Source organism: Taurulus bubalis (genome assembly GCF_910589615.1).
Source record: "Taurulus bubalis genome assembly, chromosome: 3".
NCBI classification, from domain to species: domain Eukaryota; kingdom Metazoa; phylum Chordata; class Actinopteri; order Perciformes; family Cottidae; genus Taurulus; species Taurulus bubalis.
This window is the reverse complement of record NC_136591.1, coordinates 26205178-26223326: the sequence shown is the minus strand read 5'-3', so window position 1 is coordinate 26223326 and position 18149 is coordinate 26205178. Positions and strand designations below refer to the sequence as shown.

The following is an 18149-nucleotide window of genomic DNA, read 5'->3' as shown; positions in this document are numbered from 1 at the left end:
AACAGCAGAGGAGAGGTAGAGGGAGCTCATGTCACAGAAGATTTGGACCAAGAGACGGCTAACAAGTGAATGCACCATGAGGTTAGCTTCACAACCCCACATGCAAAAACATTTTTAATTCCCTGTCATCTTCACACACCATGGCTCACCGACACACTGGATTCAATACTTGCACATTGTTCATTTGAGAACAAACATGTCGTTGTACCCAGTAGGATATTAATGCTGTTACTTTTATATATCTTTGGTTAAAGCATCACTCCTTTTCCTCCATTTGAAACATTTTCCTGTGATATATTAACTCATTGTTTAACTTAATTACTGCTCTTATTTATCCCTTCAAAAAACTTGAAATTACTATTCTACGCTAAGCCCTGATACGTTTTAATTATGCATGTGTGCAATAAAATAGAAATGCAATAAAATATAAACAATTAAACATTCATGCAAAAAAATAAATGCAGTATTTATGTTTTACATACCAAATAAATGACATACAAGCATGGATGAAATATTGAGAGAGCGGTTGAGGTAGGATGAGATTCAAAGCAGCATGGCAATATGGTAACTAGTTTTAGTTTCCAGGCAACAGCTGTTTGGCCATCCTTTTGTCCACGGAGAGGGAGTTGTCTTCATTCATTAGCTAAGCGCTCACATGAAAAGCAGAGTGACTCATGTCAGAGACCAGGGCAGATACCCAACCACACACAAGACCAAAATACATCTCATAAATAATGTTTGATTGTTTTTTATGATGGAATAAACCAATCAAATTGAATTTACACCCAAATAGAAGCCCACACACACAAACATTCAGTTATATTTTGTGAGGACTACAAAGTACAAGCTGCCTCAAAAAATATCAGTGACTAAATGCATTTATTCATCCACATCCATGTTTGCTGAGAGGTTTCAATGTAATGAGACACCTGCCATCATAAACATAAAACATGAGAAAAACACGGCCTTACATAAAATACCTCTTTCCTCGTCAAAACAGCCCCCAACCGCCTTCAGTCCCACTGCTCGCAAACACAGACAGCAGTGCTCTCTTTATTCAAACGTGCACACACTCTCACGAGCTAGAGCACAAACATATACCAGATCAGTCAGGAAAAAACTGAGCATGTAATTAGATGGAGAAGAGGCAACAAATGAAGCAGAGGTAACAAAGGTCTAATTATGGAAGATGGTAAAGTATAGGAGATGGATCTGGTTCAACAGGTTGAGAGAAACAAGGTAAAACATTGGCTGGTAAGAGAATAAAGGAGCTGGGAAATGAAGATGAAATGTATCCGTGACAGCTGAACGGACACATCACAGGAACACGTTTACTGTGGAGACATAACACCTCAATTAATTTACCCACAAACGTCTAATACTTCTCATGAGAGAAAACATTGTGTTCACTCAGGGACACTTGCAGACTTTACACACACATTATTACCTTGAAAAGGAGTCCCGAAAGGAACAATCGCATGATCTGATAAGTCTGACCGACTTGTACTGTGCCTGCTTCTCGGCAGATGTCATCTCGACCACGGTTTTATGATAATTGCATGATGATTGTTAATGGGCCTAATTAGAACAGCTTTCAACATTATGTTGAGAGATACAACACTCGTATACACGGATGGTGGCTCTTAATTAACAGGTGTCGTAAAATAAAACAAAAAGTTCAGTACTATGTCATCCAAACAGGACTTTCATAGCCTGAATTCAAATCAATATTGCAAAAGGTATAGAAAATCACAACCACAATTTTATTTAAGCGATTCTTTTTTTTCTTGATGTGCAGTCAAACACTTCTTAGGCTTTACCTTATTTGTTGTTTAAGGCCTTAAAAATGACCAACTTTTCTTGTCAAATAAAACAAAACAAAAATAATAGTGATGTTTAAAATCACCCCTTTGGAGTCATATACTTAGATATGATTTGGTGTTATAAATCTGTATATGTTCAGGTGAAGCAAAATACATTTCCTTCTTATATATGTTGTGTGCATAATTATTATTAGGATTATTATGTGTTATTGCTGTTTAATTCATTAGTTAGACAACAAGGATACAGAATAAGAATCTTCTCAACTCACTGTGAAAAATACATCGTTATCATCCAAAGTAAAACTGGAACACTTACTTGCCACTTTTTAATACTACTTTATTCATTTTAGCAAACGTACAACTATATGACATGGTCAGTAATGATCACAATTTGAAAGCATCCCAAGTAAGAACAAAAGCAAAGCAGCCTGACTTGATCCATATTCCTCTCCAGTGGTCTTATCCAGCTAACAACCATCCGAGTAGAAAGGTAGAAGCCTCTCGAGAGCTGAGACGCTTCCAGAGGAGAAACAGGGGACTGAAGGACAAGTGAGAAGTGAGAGACGGTCTTCTCTTTAGATGAAATGTTAGATTCCTGGTTGCATTCTAGATGCCTGTAGTGCACTCTTAACATTTCACCGCACTCCCAATTCAGAACAATACTGCTGCAAATGTGAAAATATGAAGCATTTTCCATCATCGCTATCCTCTCGAGTTAATTTGGTTTAAATGCTGTTCATTTATTTGAAGTCCCCCTGCTGTTCTCTCCAAGATCCAAGATCACATGCTGGAGCACCACTCAGCCCCCCGTCCTCACGAGGCACTGATGCAGAGACCAGTGGTCGGCCACTATGCCGACTGAATGTGTATAGTGCATTAGAGGAAATACAGTGTTCATCGTATTTCATATTTCCTGGCTCCTGTGGTTGAAGTGAGTGCTACAAGAGTGTGTGAGAGCAGGGAGTAAGTGTGATGGACAGAACAAGAGTGAAAAGGCTGAATAATGTGTAAAAAAGAAATGTGAGAAAGAAAGCAGTTGGAGGGATGAAGAACAAAAAGAGAAGTCTTTGTGATGAACAAAATATAAAAGACATAAAAGTACAGTGTAGAAAAGTGCAAAAATGTTTAATGTAGAACTGGTGGACAAAATAATCAGCTGACGAAGAAATGCATTTAGACAAAACAAAATCAGTGTGCAGTTTTGTTCAGAATTACTTTAATGAAAATCCACAATGTCAAAATATCACTGTTTTGTCTGCCAACAAAAAAAAAGTAGATTATCTGGATGTACATTTCCAGTACATGAATGACTTACATCAGGTAATGCCCGAATTTGCGTGGGACCAGTATTACCCGGGGACCTAAAGGTGATCCGTCATAATTGTGGAGGTCGTCTGTCATCACTTATATGAGGTACCCTGGTAATTCTAGTCCCATGCAAATAGATCTTAAAACTGTTGTTCCAAATAACTTTTGAGAGCAATTTATGGCACGATGGTTCAACAGATTAAGTTAAAAAAAATAAAGCTTCTGAGGTGGACTATTAAATCATCATAATCTTTGGGCCTGCTATCATTCAATTAATTCCAACGTTTAAAAGGTGCTCTCCACTTAGCTCTCAACATGGCGACGGCTGAGCCCTCAGCGAGCAGCTGACGGTGCTAACATCAGTAGCTGTGCAAACAATAGCAACAGTGCTAACAGCGATAATAGTGCTGACCTGAGGGGGAACCGGCGGCGGGCGCTACGTTTCGGTGACGACGGCGTCATAAACTGTAAGTTAGTGCAGAGCAGCTGGATCACAACATGCAGAGGGAGAGTGCTCTCTGCTCAGGTGGACATCACTCCGCTGTAGCTGAAGATAGCAAATAGCTGTTTACTGCTTATTGAATGCTCTGAAACTCATTTAAAGATTTAAGATTCAAAACACTTAAGAGTCTAAATAATTGACATACATTTACAAGTTCAAAACATACATTTAATTAAATATACTTTATTAAAACAGTTGCAACTAAAATTGAAGGCATGTGTGGATGAATGAACAAACTCACATAACTGGATAAGATTTGAAGCTATTGAAACACACAGACTTTGAATAAAAAGCCGGATCGGCTCTGCATATTGGTAACAGAGATCCAGTCCATGGTGTCCGTGTCTTACATGTATCTGTTCTTGACGTACTCCCTGTACATCAACATGTCCTCCCTGCACAGCAGCCTCACCTGCCCCTGACCCGTCAACACGTGGCTCTCGAATTCCTCGCGGCTGTCTCGGTCAACCTGCGGGGGAGAAAGGCCGTAGATGCTGTCCTCCGGGAAGCAGGACACTGGCTCTCTGAAAGAAAGGTTTAAAGGCCAAAAGACAGGGGCCGGGACATGTTCAATTAATGTCACGAGATGATCAAAAAACACTGCAAGGGCTTATAAATGATTTTTTCTACTTCTTTTAAATCCAACTCATAACATCTCGCGAAAGTCTGCTGGAGAGAGTGAATTATTAAGAGGACTGAAAATGGAGACAACAAGATTATTGTCGAGAAGGCCGCTTTTACAGCAGAATTACTCGTATTGTAGTTTTCTAAAGCACATCTTTAGGGTGGATTATCTACTACGTGCTCGTCAGGTTATCCACTGTCAGCTAGTTCAACAGCAGCTGAGAGGGTAACACAAGTAGGGACACAAAGAGTTGTTCTTCCTACACTTCTTTTTCATCACACTTCACAGCTGGGAAATGTCAATAAGTTGGGTTAATAGTGCGCTAGCTACATATTACATTAGCACCATAGAGAACTTGTTGTAAATTACAGATGTTCATGATATGACAAAATCATATGGAAGCAACAGAAATCTCTTTATTAAAACTGTATTTAAAACTATGTTTTTACGCAAGATATCGCTTACTGCCAGGTTAGAAGTTGTAAAGGTGGTCATAATAACAATAAAGCTTGTGTAAAACATCTTTGTCACACATGAATACTTTAAAGACAGCGAATAATGTTTTTTTTTTGTCAGTCATAATTGTGCATCCATTTGGATCTGTAACTTAAAAGCTCATTATAATTTAGGAGGAGGAAACAAATCACCACACCTCAGTAAAACCTCTCAGCAGGTATCCGCCATTTCATATCAAACCCCTTCCGCTTTTATCTAAACTGATTGAGTCAGCTTTGCTGATGCCTGATCGGTCAACAAAAGAACTACATCGAGGGAGAATTCAGACGAAAGGACTATGAACGGTGAAAGCTTGGGGTGTTGCAAAAGTGTCTTAAAATAGCACTGTTGCATAACAGCAAACGTATACGCCGGACCTTATGGACCTGACACGAGGATGACGGCATTGGATGCATGGCCTAACGAGTGGACAGAGTGATAAAGGGTAAAGGCATAGGCGAGCGAGGAGGGATGCAAACAGAACAAGGATGAAAATATATCTCGATTCCCAGCTGACTGAGGCTGCTGGAGAGCCAATAACTGTATGTTTACTGGACCACCGTTGTATGACGTGTAAAAACATTCACCTATGCAGTGATTGCACTTTAAATGGCAGTTCCTTTGAGCAAACATGCATGTACAAAAACAACGAGCTAGTGAGGCATAGAGAGCTGGGACATGCACATCCGATGCACATCCTTAAAACGTAAAATATTCTTCCGCAGAGCATATTAATATAATTGATACTTCCTTTCTTTCCTTTTTTAAGAGCCAAACTAGTCTTGGCGGCTGGAGCCTCATAGTCAGCATATGGACATTAGAGTGGTATTGATTTTCTTTCATCTAACTAACAGGAAAATTAAAATAATATTTCTTAAAAAGTCATAATATTTCTGACACTCAATTTGTCTTTAACTTTGATGCCATTACTCAGTAAGAATTGTGCCAGTTGTATGATTGTACATGCACCAGATATACATATACAAGCATATGCATGTAAGCATAAATAAAGAAGAGCATGAGACGAATTGAAAGAGGGGGCGTCGATTCTCTTCATCTATTCTCTTCTATTCTCTCTGATGGCCTGGAGCCCCACAAAGCAGACATGTGTGAGAAGAGGAAAAGGGCAAGAGCGAAACAAGAGTCCATATTGAGAGGAAACATGGTGAGACATTTTGCCATTGTAATGCGGAGGAACATGTGAGTGCGAGTTGGAGCTAGAAAGAAAGGGAGCCAGACAAAGAGGGCAATTGCTAATGCGACTGTACGGCTGCACATTGCCATCCCACGTGTGGTTGAATTTTGAATCTGGCTGAGTAAAAATCCCCTGCTGGGTCACGGCCACAGGGGGGGGACTTTATAAGAAGTACAGGAAGAGCGTTTGGTTAACATGGATGAAGATTAAACAACTTCCTTGGAGAACACTTAGTGCGAGCAACTGTGTTCACGTGTAACAATGTCCTTTGACCTCTTTATCTCTCTCCTAACGCCTTCTCTCTGTTGGACCATTGGCAGTCCGTGTCTCTCTCTCCTCTGGCTGTCGGTTACATATTCCACAGTGGATCTGGAGCTCCGTCCTCGGAGAGTTTTCGGCTCTCCTCTTTCCAGGTTAAATGGTGGCAAGGAGGTTGTGTGGCTCAGGCTCTATATGTTTGTTCACATTCTATGAATAATTGTATCATATGGATTGTCTGTATTGAAATTGTGTTGTTTACTCTGTAAACACAACATCTACTGCATGTCTGTCCGCCGAGGGAGAGGGATCCCTCTTTAGGTGTCTTCCTGAGGTTTCTTTTATTTGTTTCCTCCTGTTAAAAAGGGTTTGTTTGGGGAGTTTTCCCTTGTCCAGAGCGAGTCAAAGAGAGATTATAACAACTACCCATATTGCAACTTATTGCTTAATATCACACGTGTGTGAGAATTATTGAGTTCGGGTTTATTTATCTTGTTTTGTCGCTGTTTGTGTTCGAGTTAATTTGTCAAATGCTTTACTCACAAGCAGATGATGTTTGCCAGGTTTATGTGTTCGGTTCTTTCCACTCTGTGCTGGCTCTCGCCCAGATGTGCAAACCTGCAGGGAAAACAAAAAACACAAAGTGAAAAAGACAAATATTCCTGCAGAAATGACAAAACTCAACAGTATATTTCGATATTTTGTTACATGTCCTATGCCTCTCTTTCGCTCTCTCGCCCCTATTTCTACACTGACGTATGGCAAATTATGGCAAAAATGGCAATACAAATAATCGAAAAAGGGGATTAATAAAGGTTATTATTTGTTTCAATGCAAATACTCTGTTAAGATCTCAAATGTCATCAAACTTCACCTCAGGATATTTTTCTCTTGCAAAGACACAATAACATGCAACCATTGAGAGTTCCCCTCTGGCTCTTGCTTATGATTATTTAATAGTAATGCACTGGTTAGCAGAGCTTCGGCTGCAGCTTTGGAGCAATTCCAACACCAACCCTCAATAATTAATGCATTTTCATTATCATTATGGGCCACTACAGTATGAGGATATGAACAACATAATTCAAAACAATTTGAAGTTAATTACCCTGCTTCAATCACGCCTCAAAACTGTGTATACCGTCCAAAGATGCTTTTTGTACATCCATGTAAAAACACAATTATAGAGAGCGAGACACTTTGTGAGAAATCTTGAGTGCATACACGTTTATTATCAAACATGTGGTCCATTAACTAAATTACACTTTTAAGATATGCCGCGCTTTATGGAATGTATAAATTCATGTATTTGCTATAATATTAGGTGTGCTTTTTAATCTAGAAATGTTAATTATTGCATCAAAGACAGGGCCATACACAACACTGACATAATACACTGGGCCAGTTATCCGCAGTGGGCTTAGGATGGCAGAGTGCTCCTTCATGCATCACATTGTATCAAACGTGCAGCTCACATCAAAAGAACAGACAGTTGTGTTCATGTTCAGCCCGATGCGACTATTTACTGTATCTCATCAACATGGTTGGGAGGAGGCAGCGAGAAAGGACCAAATGATATAGAAAGGACAGAAAGAAAAAGAAACCCGGGGGTGAAAGGAGGGGATAGGTGGACACAAAGCCATCAGGTCAGAAGTGTGATGCACACAGCGGGGCAGAGTTGACAATGTCCCTAGCAAAGCCCTCCGAGGCAAATTTGTAATTTGTGATTTTGGGCTATACAAAATAAACTTGAATTAGATTGTAAATTAAAGTTTTTAAAGCCCTATACACACACAGGCCAGTGTGCATTCATTGTAATATCAAACAGTGCATGCGTGCATGTGTGTGCCAACTTTGTGGTTATTACCTTTCATAGATGAGCAGGTCTTTCTCAGCAGGAAACTCAGCCAGATTGAGTCCATAGGGCTCCTTAACTGACTGCTGCTGGATCTCCTGAGGAGGGGAGCAAAGAAAGGTAAGACGCTACAGTACATGTGTACGTGACAGAAAAAACACAAAAAGCATTTTACAGAAGTTTTACGGCAACTTTGAAAAGAGCTATGCATAATGTAGTGTAAAAGCTATGCGCCACCAAGTAAAGCTGCTTGCTAACAGCCAGCTCCTTCAACAGTAGCTGTAACTCAACGTATAAAACCATACAGACAAGGTCATCGGGTTCAGCTGCTTCTCTACAGCTGATTCACTACTTAAGATGGTTTCATGTTCAGAGACAGTGCCCTGCTGGGGGTCCTGCACACAGTGTCCAAAGTTTATAGAGACATAATAATCATAGCAAACAAGAAATCAGTTTATGAAAAGGTCAGATCGGTTCAAGAGGATTCTAAAATGATTCATGTGAGACGATTGTGTAACCAGAACTCCTTCAGTCATTAGAAAATTAGGGAAGAAAATACAACGACAACAAAATAAATGGTCGCAAAATCAAGTTGAAAGATTATTAAATCATGATCAATGAACAAGACCTTCAATTAAAAGTGCAATTAAACAATGAGATGTGGCCTAAAACTATGACAAAATGAAATAAAAGTATTACCAATGATTTCTCGTAGCATTACACAATGCTACGAGAACAGAATGTAAACAAGAAATATTCCCAGGTGTATTTCCTCATCGGGACATGCTTTGATTTATGTTACGTTTTTCAGTTTCTTAGGAAACAACTAACCAAGCCACCTAATCAAAGGAGCATGATGAGTACCATAGTGATGTGATATATGAAGCATTTCTATGAAGCACAAGGCTGATGATCAAATAACAGCCCACTGCAACAGTCACAGCGACAGAGAGACTTCTCTGGAACAGATCACAACAGCACCAGAGTAAGGCGGATTGCATGAAGTAAGAACAATAGGTGAGGCAACAGTGGATCCATGCTCACCAAAACCAGACAGTAGAAAGGGCAAGAGAACGTAGTATGGTCTGATTAATCTCGGTTTCTGTGTTAACCGGCTGGTTGGTGGTCAGGCGGATATGTTATGGAAATGGAATGAATCCATCTTGCCGTGTGATTGAGGGGATGGTGTGATATTGTCGTTGTGAGTGTTTTCTTGGCAGACACCGGAACGTTTCATAACGACTGAGCATGATCCGACGAATGCAGTGCAACCCATGTGAAAAAGGACCTTCTATTATATGGTCATGTCATTTTACATTGTGAAACTGATACAATATACAAAAGTATGATCATTTGAAAAAACATTTATAGATCCAATAAATGGGAATGTCTGTTTTTCACTAGTCCTGTGAATTTACCCTTTTCTGTAGCACTTTTTGTGACAGCTCGGTAATAACACTCTAATAGTTTGATATTAAGAGGAATTACCGGGTAATATTAGTTATGCAAAAGGTAACAAGGACCATGTGGCATGTGAGAGCACAAACGTGTAGGTAAACACGTAAATATATGTACATTATATGTAATTATATTCACACGTGCCAATATTGAGGGTAATATGAAATAAGCATGTGTAATTACATAGCAAGTGGAGTAAAAATCTGAGGTTTAAATATTTCAACAGTTTTGTTTTGTGCTGGCGCCCGAGCAATCCATTCTCCGAGACGGGCTCGGAGGCAGCGACACGAGACGTATGGGAGCGGAGTGTGTGTGTGTGTGTGTGTGTGCGCCCAACACGTGAGCTAGGTGTCCAGACCAAAATATTCATGACCAGCTGGTCATGAATTCCCCCGAGAGGATAATAAGAGAATACCAACAGAAAAAACATCATATGAGGAGGAGGACGAGATGCATGCAGCAGGAGGAAAAGCCTTCCCCTCCAACTCTTAAGATCCAAACGTACCCTTTTGAAATCTCTTTGGTTCAGATTCTATGTGGACAGTTTCGCAATATTAACTAGAAACTGCATATAATTGCATTTAAAACCACAATGTGTTGGTTTTATATTCCTGCTTCTGCACGGATCAAACGAAAAAGCTATAAAGTGTTCATTAGCAACTGTAAGATGTCCAGCCCGGCTGATTTTTATTATCCCCGCTACAAGAATCATGTGATCGCTTGCTATGATAGATATGAATATGCAACTAGTTCACTTGGGGCATGAAATACCGATACGGTGGCGAAGACGGATCCTGAGAATGTCGTCACACCCTAAACATTATTCCCGAAACCAGCGTTCCTCAACCACCGGGCCGCAGCCTGGTACCGGTCCGTGGGTCCCTTTGTACCGGGCCGCACAGGAAGAATGAATGAAAAAAATGTTGATTGATTATCAAGGTCGGAAAGATGTTTTATTTAGAAAAATGACCGGATACATCCGTCTGTGCGTCTAAGATACGTTACCCCAAAAATAAAACTTAAAAGTATGTTTCAACTTTGCCAGTGTTCTGGTATAAAATCAAGGCAGAACATCTTGAGATCGCACTAATTTGGTGTAATGGCGACTTACGCCGGTCGTATAATTTTATTACGTCATATTTATTGCCCACACCGTGAAGGCCGGTCCGTGAAAATATTGTCTTACACGGAACCGGTCCGTGGTGCTGCTCTAAAACTGTATATAGATTAAAACTATATATACATTAAAACACGTGGCGGACTATATAGCGAGAGACACAGTTAAGAAAGCACCAACAAGATCTGACATTTAACTTATCTGCGTACAGATTGACATTCAGAGCAAAATATATTGAATGTAGATCTTTTTTTTCTACTTTGCTCTGCAAGGAGTCAAACGTTAACATATGTTAAATAATAGAGAGATGTTCAAATAGACTGATGCAGAAAACTTTAAAAGCTGCACTTGATGAAACAACAATGTGGAAAGTGAAAGATGTTGCTTGTAGTGACGAACACAAGAGAATTAGTCCCGAACTCTGCAGTTCACCTCAGCTCTACAGTGTTAAGCATCTTTTAGCTCATTGTTTTGGTGGAGAGTGAACCGTATTTTCTTTTCTTTATTTAGCTGCTAAAGGTTAGTTAGACAGAAACATCTCTTGTTGCTCCGTGTCTGCTTGATGTGTGAATAGGAAACTTGCTGACATGACAACTGCGTATAGTTTCCAAAAGAGAAGAAAAAATAAATTAATCCAGCTTTAATGTTGACGACTTTTCACTGTACCTGCTCAAGTCTGTAAGCTACTGAAAGCACAACGTTTTGTCACAGCTAGTCATAATGTTTAAGAGTTTGATACCAGAAAATCTCAATGAATGTAGTAGAAAGGAAATTAATCAAAACTGGAACTGAACAAAATCACAGATGACACCCAGAAAGCAGATCTTTTGCAGACCACTAACAAAAGAACACTGTGGGCCGGATGCAATAAAAACAAGAAAACATTTGCTTTAACAACTGACCTCTTTTCAGATGTGTCCAGAAATAACCACTGATTTTGTCAAAGCAGACTTAGACCTTGACAACACATCTCTCTACACAAGAGGAGATTAAATGAGGCTTCACAAAGTGAAGAACCCTGCAGGTGGCCACATATCCCAAGACTTACATACACTTCTTAATGATACCTGGGCCGTAGAGGAGGAGGCCACAGAAGAACAGACCATTTTGCTACATTTACCATGAAAGTAACACAAGGGGAAAAGAAAAACTAGAAAGGAGTGATGTTCCTATGAAATCCCAGTAAAATCTCGATCATGTTGGACATAATAATGATTATGCTCCATAAAAAGCTGCAGACACAGCAGGCTGGTTTCAGCAAGAAAGCTTCCTGTACAGAAAATGTTTCAGAATAAAATAAGTCAGGACAAAATGATCTAATGATTGAAACACCAAATTAAAAACACACATCTCAGTGATCTTGCATCTCCAAATCACCACACACATGGATGAAATATAATTTAGCTTTCTTATTTTACATGCTGAAGAAAAAAAAAAATCGCAATGTACCTTTGTTTCTTTAGATTTCAAGTTAAAATGTCGCTAAATAAAAGCTAGTTTCTTATTTCATGTCTGAGTCAGGATCACCAGGATGATTCAGATATCCCTTTCTGGCCAGCTATCCAACAGACATTTTGTACGTTTCATTAGTTTTTAAAGCAGCATGGATATATTTGTTTGTATACAGTACTGTATGTATAGTAGAGGAATAACAACTTCAGTCCCACAACGCTCTTCTACTCTCCCTAAAGTGAACATCAACACCAACCCACGCCATTTAGACCCCCGGCTCTGGAAACCCTTGTCACTGAGGCTGATTACGGAGTGATTTCAGTCTGACGCAAACAGAAACACAGAACGTTTTTCCTAGTGGACTCAGGGGGAAGTGGGAGGAGAAAAATACAATTAGTGGCATACTTAAATTGGGACGCAAAATGCTATTGGCGTCCAAAATACAACAGGTGGCATGAATTTGGATGAAATTTCCCGGAGGTCCTTAGAAGAGATTTCCTATCTTTGAATCATTAGATGAGCTCATTTGAGAAGCTGCTCTGTTTCCTCCATATTAAACAATTTAGATTTAAATTTAGATTTTGTTTTATTTGTGTTTTCACCTCGAAGAGTTTCAAATCAAATCAAACTGTAAAACCCTGTTGCAGAGTAAATGGGTTTCCTTGATGTGAACATGTTAATCTATCCCCAGACGTTGGTGCTTAGATGCTTTGTGTTTTCATACCTCCTGTGTCCGAGTGCTCTCTCCAGACTCTGTTAGTAGTTTGATCGGGGTTGAGCGCTGGGACACGGATCCGTCATCGTCGCGGTCCTCCTCCGAGTCATCCTCTGATGTGCTGCTGATAGCCTCTTCACTCGGGGGAGGCGGGGCGCTGGCTGCAGTTTTCCTCTGGAGCAGCGTCTCCTCCTTACTGCTCTTGTTGCTGCAAATATTCACAAACGGCCACAATGATTAACATGTGCAAGAACACAAACAATGAGAGAGTTGGTCATTAACTGTCAACAATGTATATTTTTGAAAAGTATCGGCTTCTCTATGTTATGAGGCCATGTATCAAGCAGCAGGACCGAGTGTTCTACGAGACTAAATTGACCATCACAGAAGCAACGGCACGACGTACTACGAAAGCAAACTGACTTTTACCTGGAATAAAAAGAACAAGCTCAGACCCACCATGCTTCTATGTGATGGCCCATTGATTTTGCAACTATAATCCTTCTGGAGCTCAGTGTTTTCCCCCTCTGCCAGGAGAAGCCTGGGTGAGTCACTCAATGTTGTTAGTTCATATTTTTCAAATCACTCAAAAATATTCAGAACCAGTCCAAATGTATCCCTTTCTCACGTCTCTGTTTTTGCACGTACAGCCAGAAGGTGCTTGTTTCCCCTGCAGTTCTTCACAGTGCCCACTTCATGACATAAGAAACGCGTTGGGAAAGCTGTCTGTTAATCTGACGGTGATACAGTTTCTATATCGGCCTGGCTGATACACTATATTGGCCAATACTGATTGTTGTTGTTGTGCTACAGATTAGAAGTTTCTTTATTTATTTATTTTTACAGGCCACCCAGTTCTAGAGTTTTTTTGAAAACCAAAAAGTAAACCTTCCTTCTTTCTTATTTCTTTCTTTTCCTGTGAATTTAATATTGACTGGTTATCTAAAAATGTCCATGACATAAGAAGTTTATTTCCATGGCGGGTGTTTGCATCTCAGTGGCGGGCCGTGGATTTGGTACCTATGCCAGCTGTTTAGTTTAACAGCTGATCGCAGCGCGGCACCCCCCCCCCCCCGCTCCCCACTCCCCCTCAACCTGCAAGAATTTCTACAACCATGAATGGTGTTAATATTCCGAACCGTATTGATCATATTTTCACTAACATACATGAGCTGTTTTCACATTAATTCTCAGTGCAGTTGGATGTAGGGACCATACATTTTGTTGTTGTAAGTTAAGTGTTTGTGTATATCTTTTTATTTAAAGAGTAATTTCAATTATTTTCGGATCTCTATATTTGGCTTGTTTTGTTTTTTCTTGACCAATTCAAAACCAATTAGGTGGGGGAAACTGAGCGACTGTTACATAAAACTGTAAATCCTAGGTTCCATCCATCCATCCATTATAGGCCGCTTATCCGGGGTTGGGTCGCGGTGGCAGCAGGTTCAGCAGGCCGACCCAGGCTTCCCTCTCACCCGCAACACATTCTAGCTCATTCTGGGGGATCCCGAGGCGTTCCAAGGCCAGCCGGGAGATATAATCCCTCCAGCGTGTCCTCGGTCTTCCCCGGGGTCTCCTACCAGTTGGACGTGCCTGGAAAACCTCTAATGGGAGGCGTCCAGGAGGCATCCTGACTAGATGCCCGAACCACCTCAGCTGACTCCTTTCGACACGAAGAAGCAGCGACTCGACTCCAAGCTCCCCCCTGATGTCCGAGCTCCTTACCCTATCTCTAAGGCTGAGCCCGGCCACCCTACGGAGGAAGCTCATTTCGGCCGCTTGTATCCGAGATCTCGTTCTTTCGGTCACGACCCAGAGTTCGTGACCATAGGTGAGGGTTGGAACGTAGACCGACCAGTAAATGGAGAGCTTTGCCTTCCGGCTCAGCTCCCTCTTCACTAAGACGGACCGGTACAGCGCCTGTTTTACAGCTGCAGCCGTACCGATCCGCCTGTCGATCTCCCGCTCCACCTTACCCTCACTCGTGAACAAGACCCCGAGATACTTGAACTTCTTCGCTTGGGGTAGGCAGTTTGTCCCCACCTGGAGGGAGCAATCCACCGGTTTCCGGCAGAGCACCATGGCCTCAGATTTGGAGGTGCTAACTCTCATCCCTGCCGCTTCACACTCGGCTGCAAAACGCCCAAGTGAATGCTGGAGGTCACAGTCCGAGGAGGCAAACAGAACCACATCATCCGCGAACAGCAGAGAGGCGATCCCGAGACTCCCGAACCGGATCCTCTCCGCCCCCTGGCTGCGCCTAGATATCCTGTCCATGAAGGTCACGAACAGGACCGGTGATAAAGGGCAGCCCTGGCGGAGGCCAACACCCACCGGGGGCCAACACCCACCGGGAACGTGTCTGACTTACTACCGAGGATACGAACACAGCTCCTACTGCAGGCGTACAGAGACCGGATGGCCCGTGCCAACAGGTCCGGCACCCCATACTCCCGCAGCACCCCCCACAAAAACCCCCGAGGGACCCGGTCGAAGGCCTTCTCCAAGTCTACAAAGCACATGTAGACTGGTTGGGCAAACTCCCAGATACCCTTCAGTAATCTTGCGAGGGTAAAGAGCTGGTCCACTGTTCCACGACCGGGACGGAATCCGCACTGCTCGTCTTGAATCTGAGGTTCGACAACTGGTCGGATCCTCCTTTCCAGCACCCTGGCATAAGCTTTTCCCGGGAGGCTGAGCAGTGTGATGCCACGATAGTTCGAGCACACTCGCCGGTCCCCCGTCTTGAAGATGGGAACCACCACCCCGGTCTGCCAGTCCATGGGCACTGTTCCCGACCCCCATGCGACACTGAAAAGGCGTGTCAACCAAGACAGCCCAACAATGTCCAGCGCTTTCAGCATCTCAGGGCGGATCTCATCCACCCCTGGCGCCTTGCCACCAAGGAGCTTTTTGACTACCTTAGCGACCTCTGCCAGAGATATGGGTGAAACCACCACAAACTCTTCCGGCGCTGCCCCCTCTCCGGGGGACATGTTGGCCGGGTTTAGGAGTTCCTCAAAGTGCTCTTTCCACCGCCCGACGATGTCCCCAGTCTGGGTCAGCAGTTCCTCCCCCCCCGCTGAGAACAGCCTGGGGTAGACCCTGCTTTCCCTTCCTGAGCCGTCGGATGGTTTGCCAGAACTTCCTTGAGGCCAACCGAAAGTCCTTCTCCATGGCCTCCCCGAACTCCTCCCATGCCCGAGTTTTAGCATCCGCGACCATCGCAGCTGCAGCCCTTCTGGCCTGCCGGTACCCGTCAGCTGCTTCAGGAGACCCCTGGGCCAGCCAGGCCCGAAAGGCCTCCTTCAGTTTGACGGCTTCCCTCACCCCCGGTGTCCACCACCGGGTTCTCGGGTTGCCGCCATGACAGGCACCGATGACCTTCCGACCACAGCTCCGAGCAGCCGCGTCCACAATAGAGGCTTTGAACATGGTCCACTCAGGTTCCATGTCCCCAGCCTCCCTCAGGATTTGTGAGAAGTTCTTCCGTAGGTGAGGGTTGGAACGTGAAGGTTGTTTTATGATTTTTTTAAATAAAAGCCCAACACTGCTGTATTTGGATGTATATAACACCATAAAGTAATATACAAGTGACATATGGTACATGAGAAAATTCAAATAGCATTCAAATTGCCCAAATGGGCCCCAATGAAGCTTCGCCTGAATTTTCTGTACTAAAGCCTCCTCTAACTTTGTTCTGCTTCACTTTATCAAAGTCAACCTTTGCAGAGAGAATGTTCACATATTGTGCTATGATTTGGGTTAGAGTTAGACCTTACAGCTGCATCGTTTTAAAGAAATAATCATCCTGAAAGTGCTTTTTTTTTTTAGGCGGACCTGAAACCTTTTCATTTTTGCTGTGTGTCATCTTCATTTACTCTTAACCAGTATCATATAGACTGATATGTACACATCTGAACAACATCTCACATGTGTAGCCTTTTATTATTAAATCATTCAAATAACCCTAGTGGTTGCAGAGATACACCCTTTTTAGTTTGGGTATGCAATTTTCGAGCAGAGGCCTAAAAAAGGTTGTTTTTTATGCGATAGTGTGATTTTTAAATTGCCGTATTTTTTTCTATTATTGTTACTAGTATTGTGTTGGTGTGGACCCCCAGAAGATGGGGAATCATAAAAGTGTTTATGGAAATCATTGAAGCAGTACAGAACATTAGAGTGGTCCAATGTAGTGAAGTTGTGCAATACTGTGGAGACAATTATGACTCATGAGCACATGATGTTTCTAATCAAGGAGCTATTTTTTTTTTTATAGTATGTGATGTGTGTGCAAGAGTGATTATTTAAAAAATATATGCACACACACAGTTCATCAAAAGGTGAATTCAACACTGTGTTCAAAACAAAGACAGGAAAAAGGACAGGACCTTGTTTTTGGTAACCTGAGAACACAGTGTCAAATGAAGCCATGTGTATGAGAACACAGTGACATGGTATTTATTACATAAAAAAAAAAACACCAACCAAAACATCACAAATGTGGACATGTATATAACCTGAGATGCACTCACCCCAGCACTGACTTTCCCGTTTCCTCTGGCTTGCGAACTGTGAATGGGCTTGGATCCACTCCGACTGTTTTGGGCATGAATTCCCTTTATGAGCAAAAATTAGAAGGGAAAACATTAGCTGACAACCTCCAGTAACATCACAATAACAGTGAATGAACGTTTGGTACACTATTTATCAAAGTTGTTAGCCAGAAAACCAAATGTGGGACAATTTGACAATGTTGACAAACTTTTCAGAACCCCAAATGGACTGGGTTGTAATCTACAAGCAGAGACATTTTTACAGCAACTACAATGTTGCAGTTAGGTGCTAAATTAGAAATTCAAAGCAGTAATATAGCAGCACACAACTATTTGCTAAAATGTTTGATTGTGTAAACGTTTCTGTCTGTGTGTATTCACCGTGCAGAGTTGGTCATGGCGATGCCGAATGTGTCGTCAAAGGAGGTAAGCTCATAAGGTTTGAAGAATTCTGTGTAGATGTCGATACTCTCCTCAAAGCGGTTCACTCTCTTGACTTTGATCTTCTTCATGGTGTCCTCACAGGAGACTGCAGTCCACACAGAAGAGCATGAGCAAATATGCAGAAAGAACGTTCAGAGGAATTAATCCACACACTTAATATATTTAAATCTTGGGATATTTTTGGGAAACATGTCCCATGAAAACACCAACAATAACAATGGAGTAGCTAAAGCCTGATATAGCTTATTCCTCTGTAGCATAGCACAAAAAACTATTAAAAACACCAATGAGTCACATTGTTGGACTGTTGGAATGTTTTTCCATTATGAGGATCTCCCATAAATAC

General features: G+C 41.9%; 1 protein-coding gene across 1 annotated transcript in view; it reads right to left on the bottom strand.

Annotated features, from left to right (window-relative positions):
* Nucleotides 1–3028: 3028 nt before the first annotated feature.
* fig4a (FIG4 phosphoinositide 5-phosphatase a) overlaps nt 3029–18149 on the bottom strand; it is a 39428-nt gene continuing 24307 nt past the window's right edge. Inside the window, exons 19-24 of the mRNA XM_079214588.1 lie at nt 17741–17888; nt 17339–17422; nt 12813–13011; nt 8074–8159; nt 6750–6824; nt 3029–4157 (exon numbers count right to left, since the gene is read on the bottom strand). Coding sequence (XP_079070714.1) covers nt 3980–4157; nt 6750–6824; nt 8074–8159; nt 12813–13011; nt 17339–17422; nt 17741–17888 — 770 coding nt within the window. The 3' untranslated portion in view covers nt 3029–3979. The remainder of the gene's footprint in view (nt 4158–6749; nt 6825–8073; nt 8160–12812; nt 13012–17338; nt 17423–17740; nt 17889–18149) is intronic.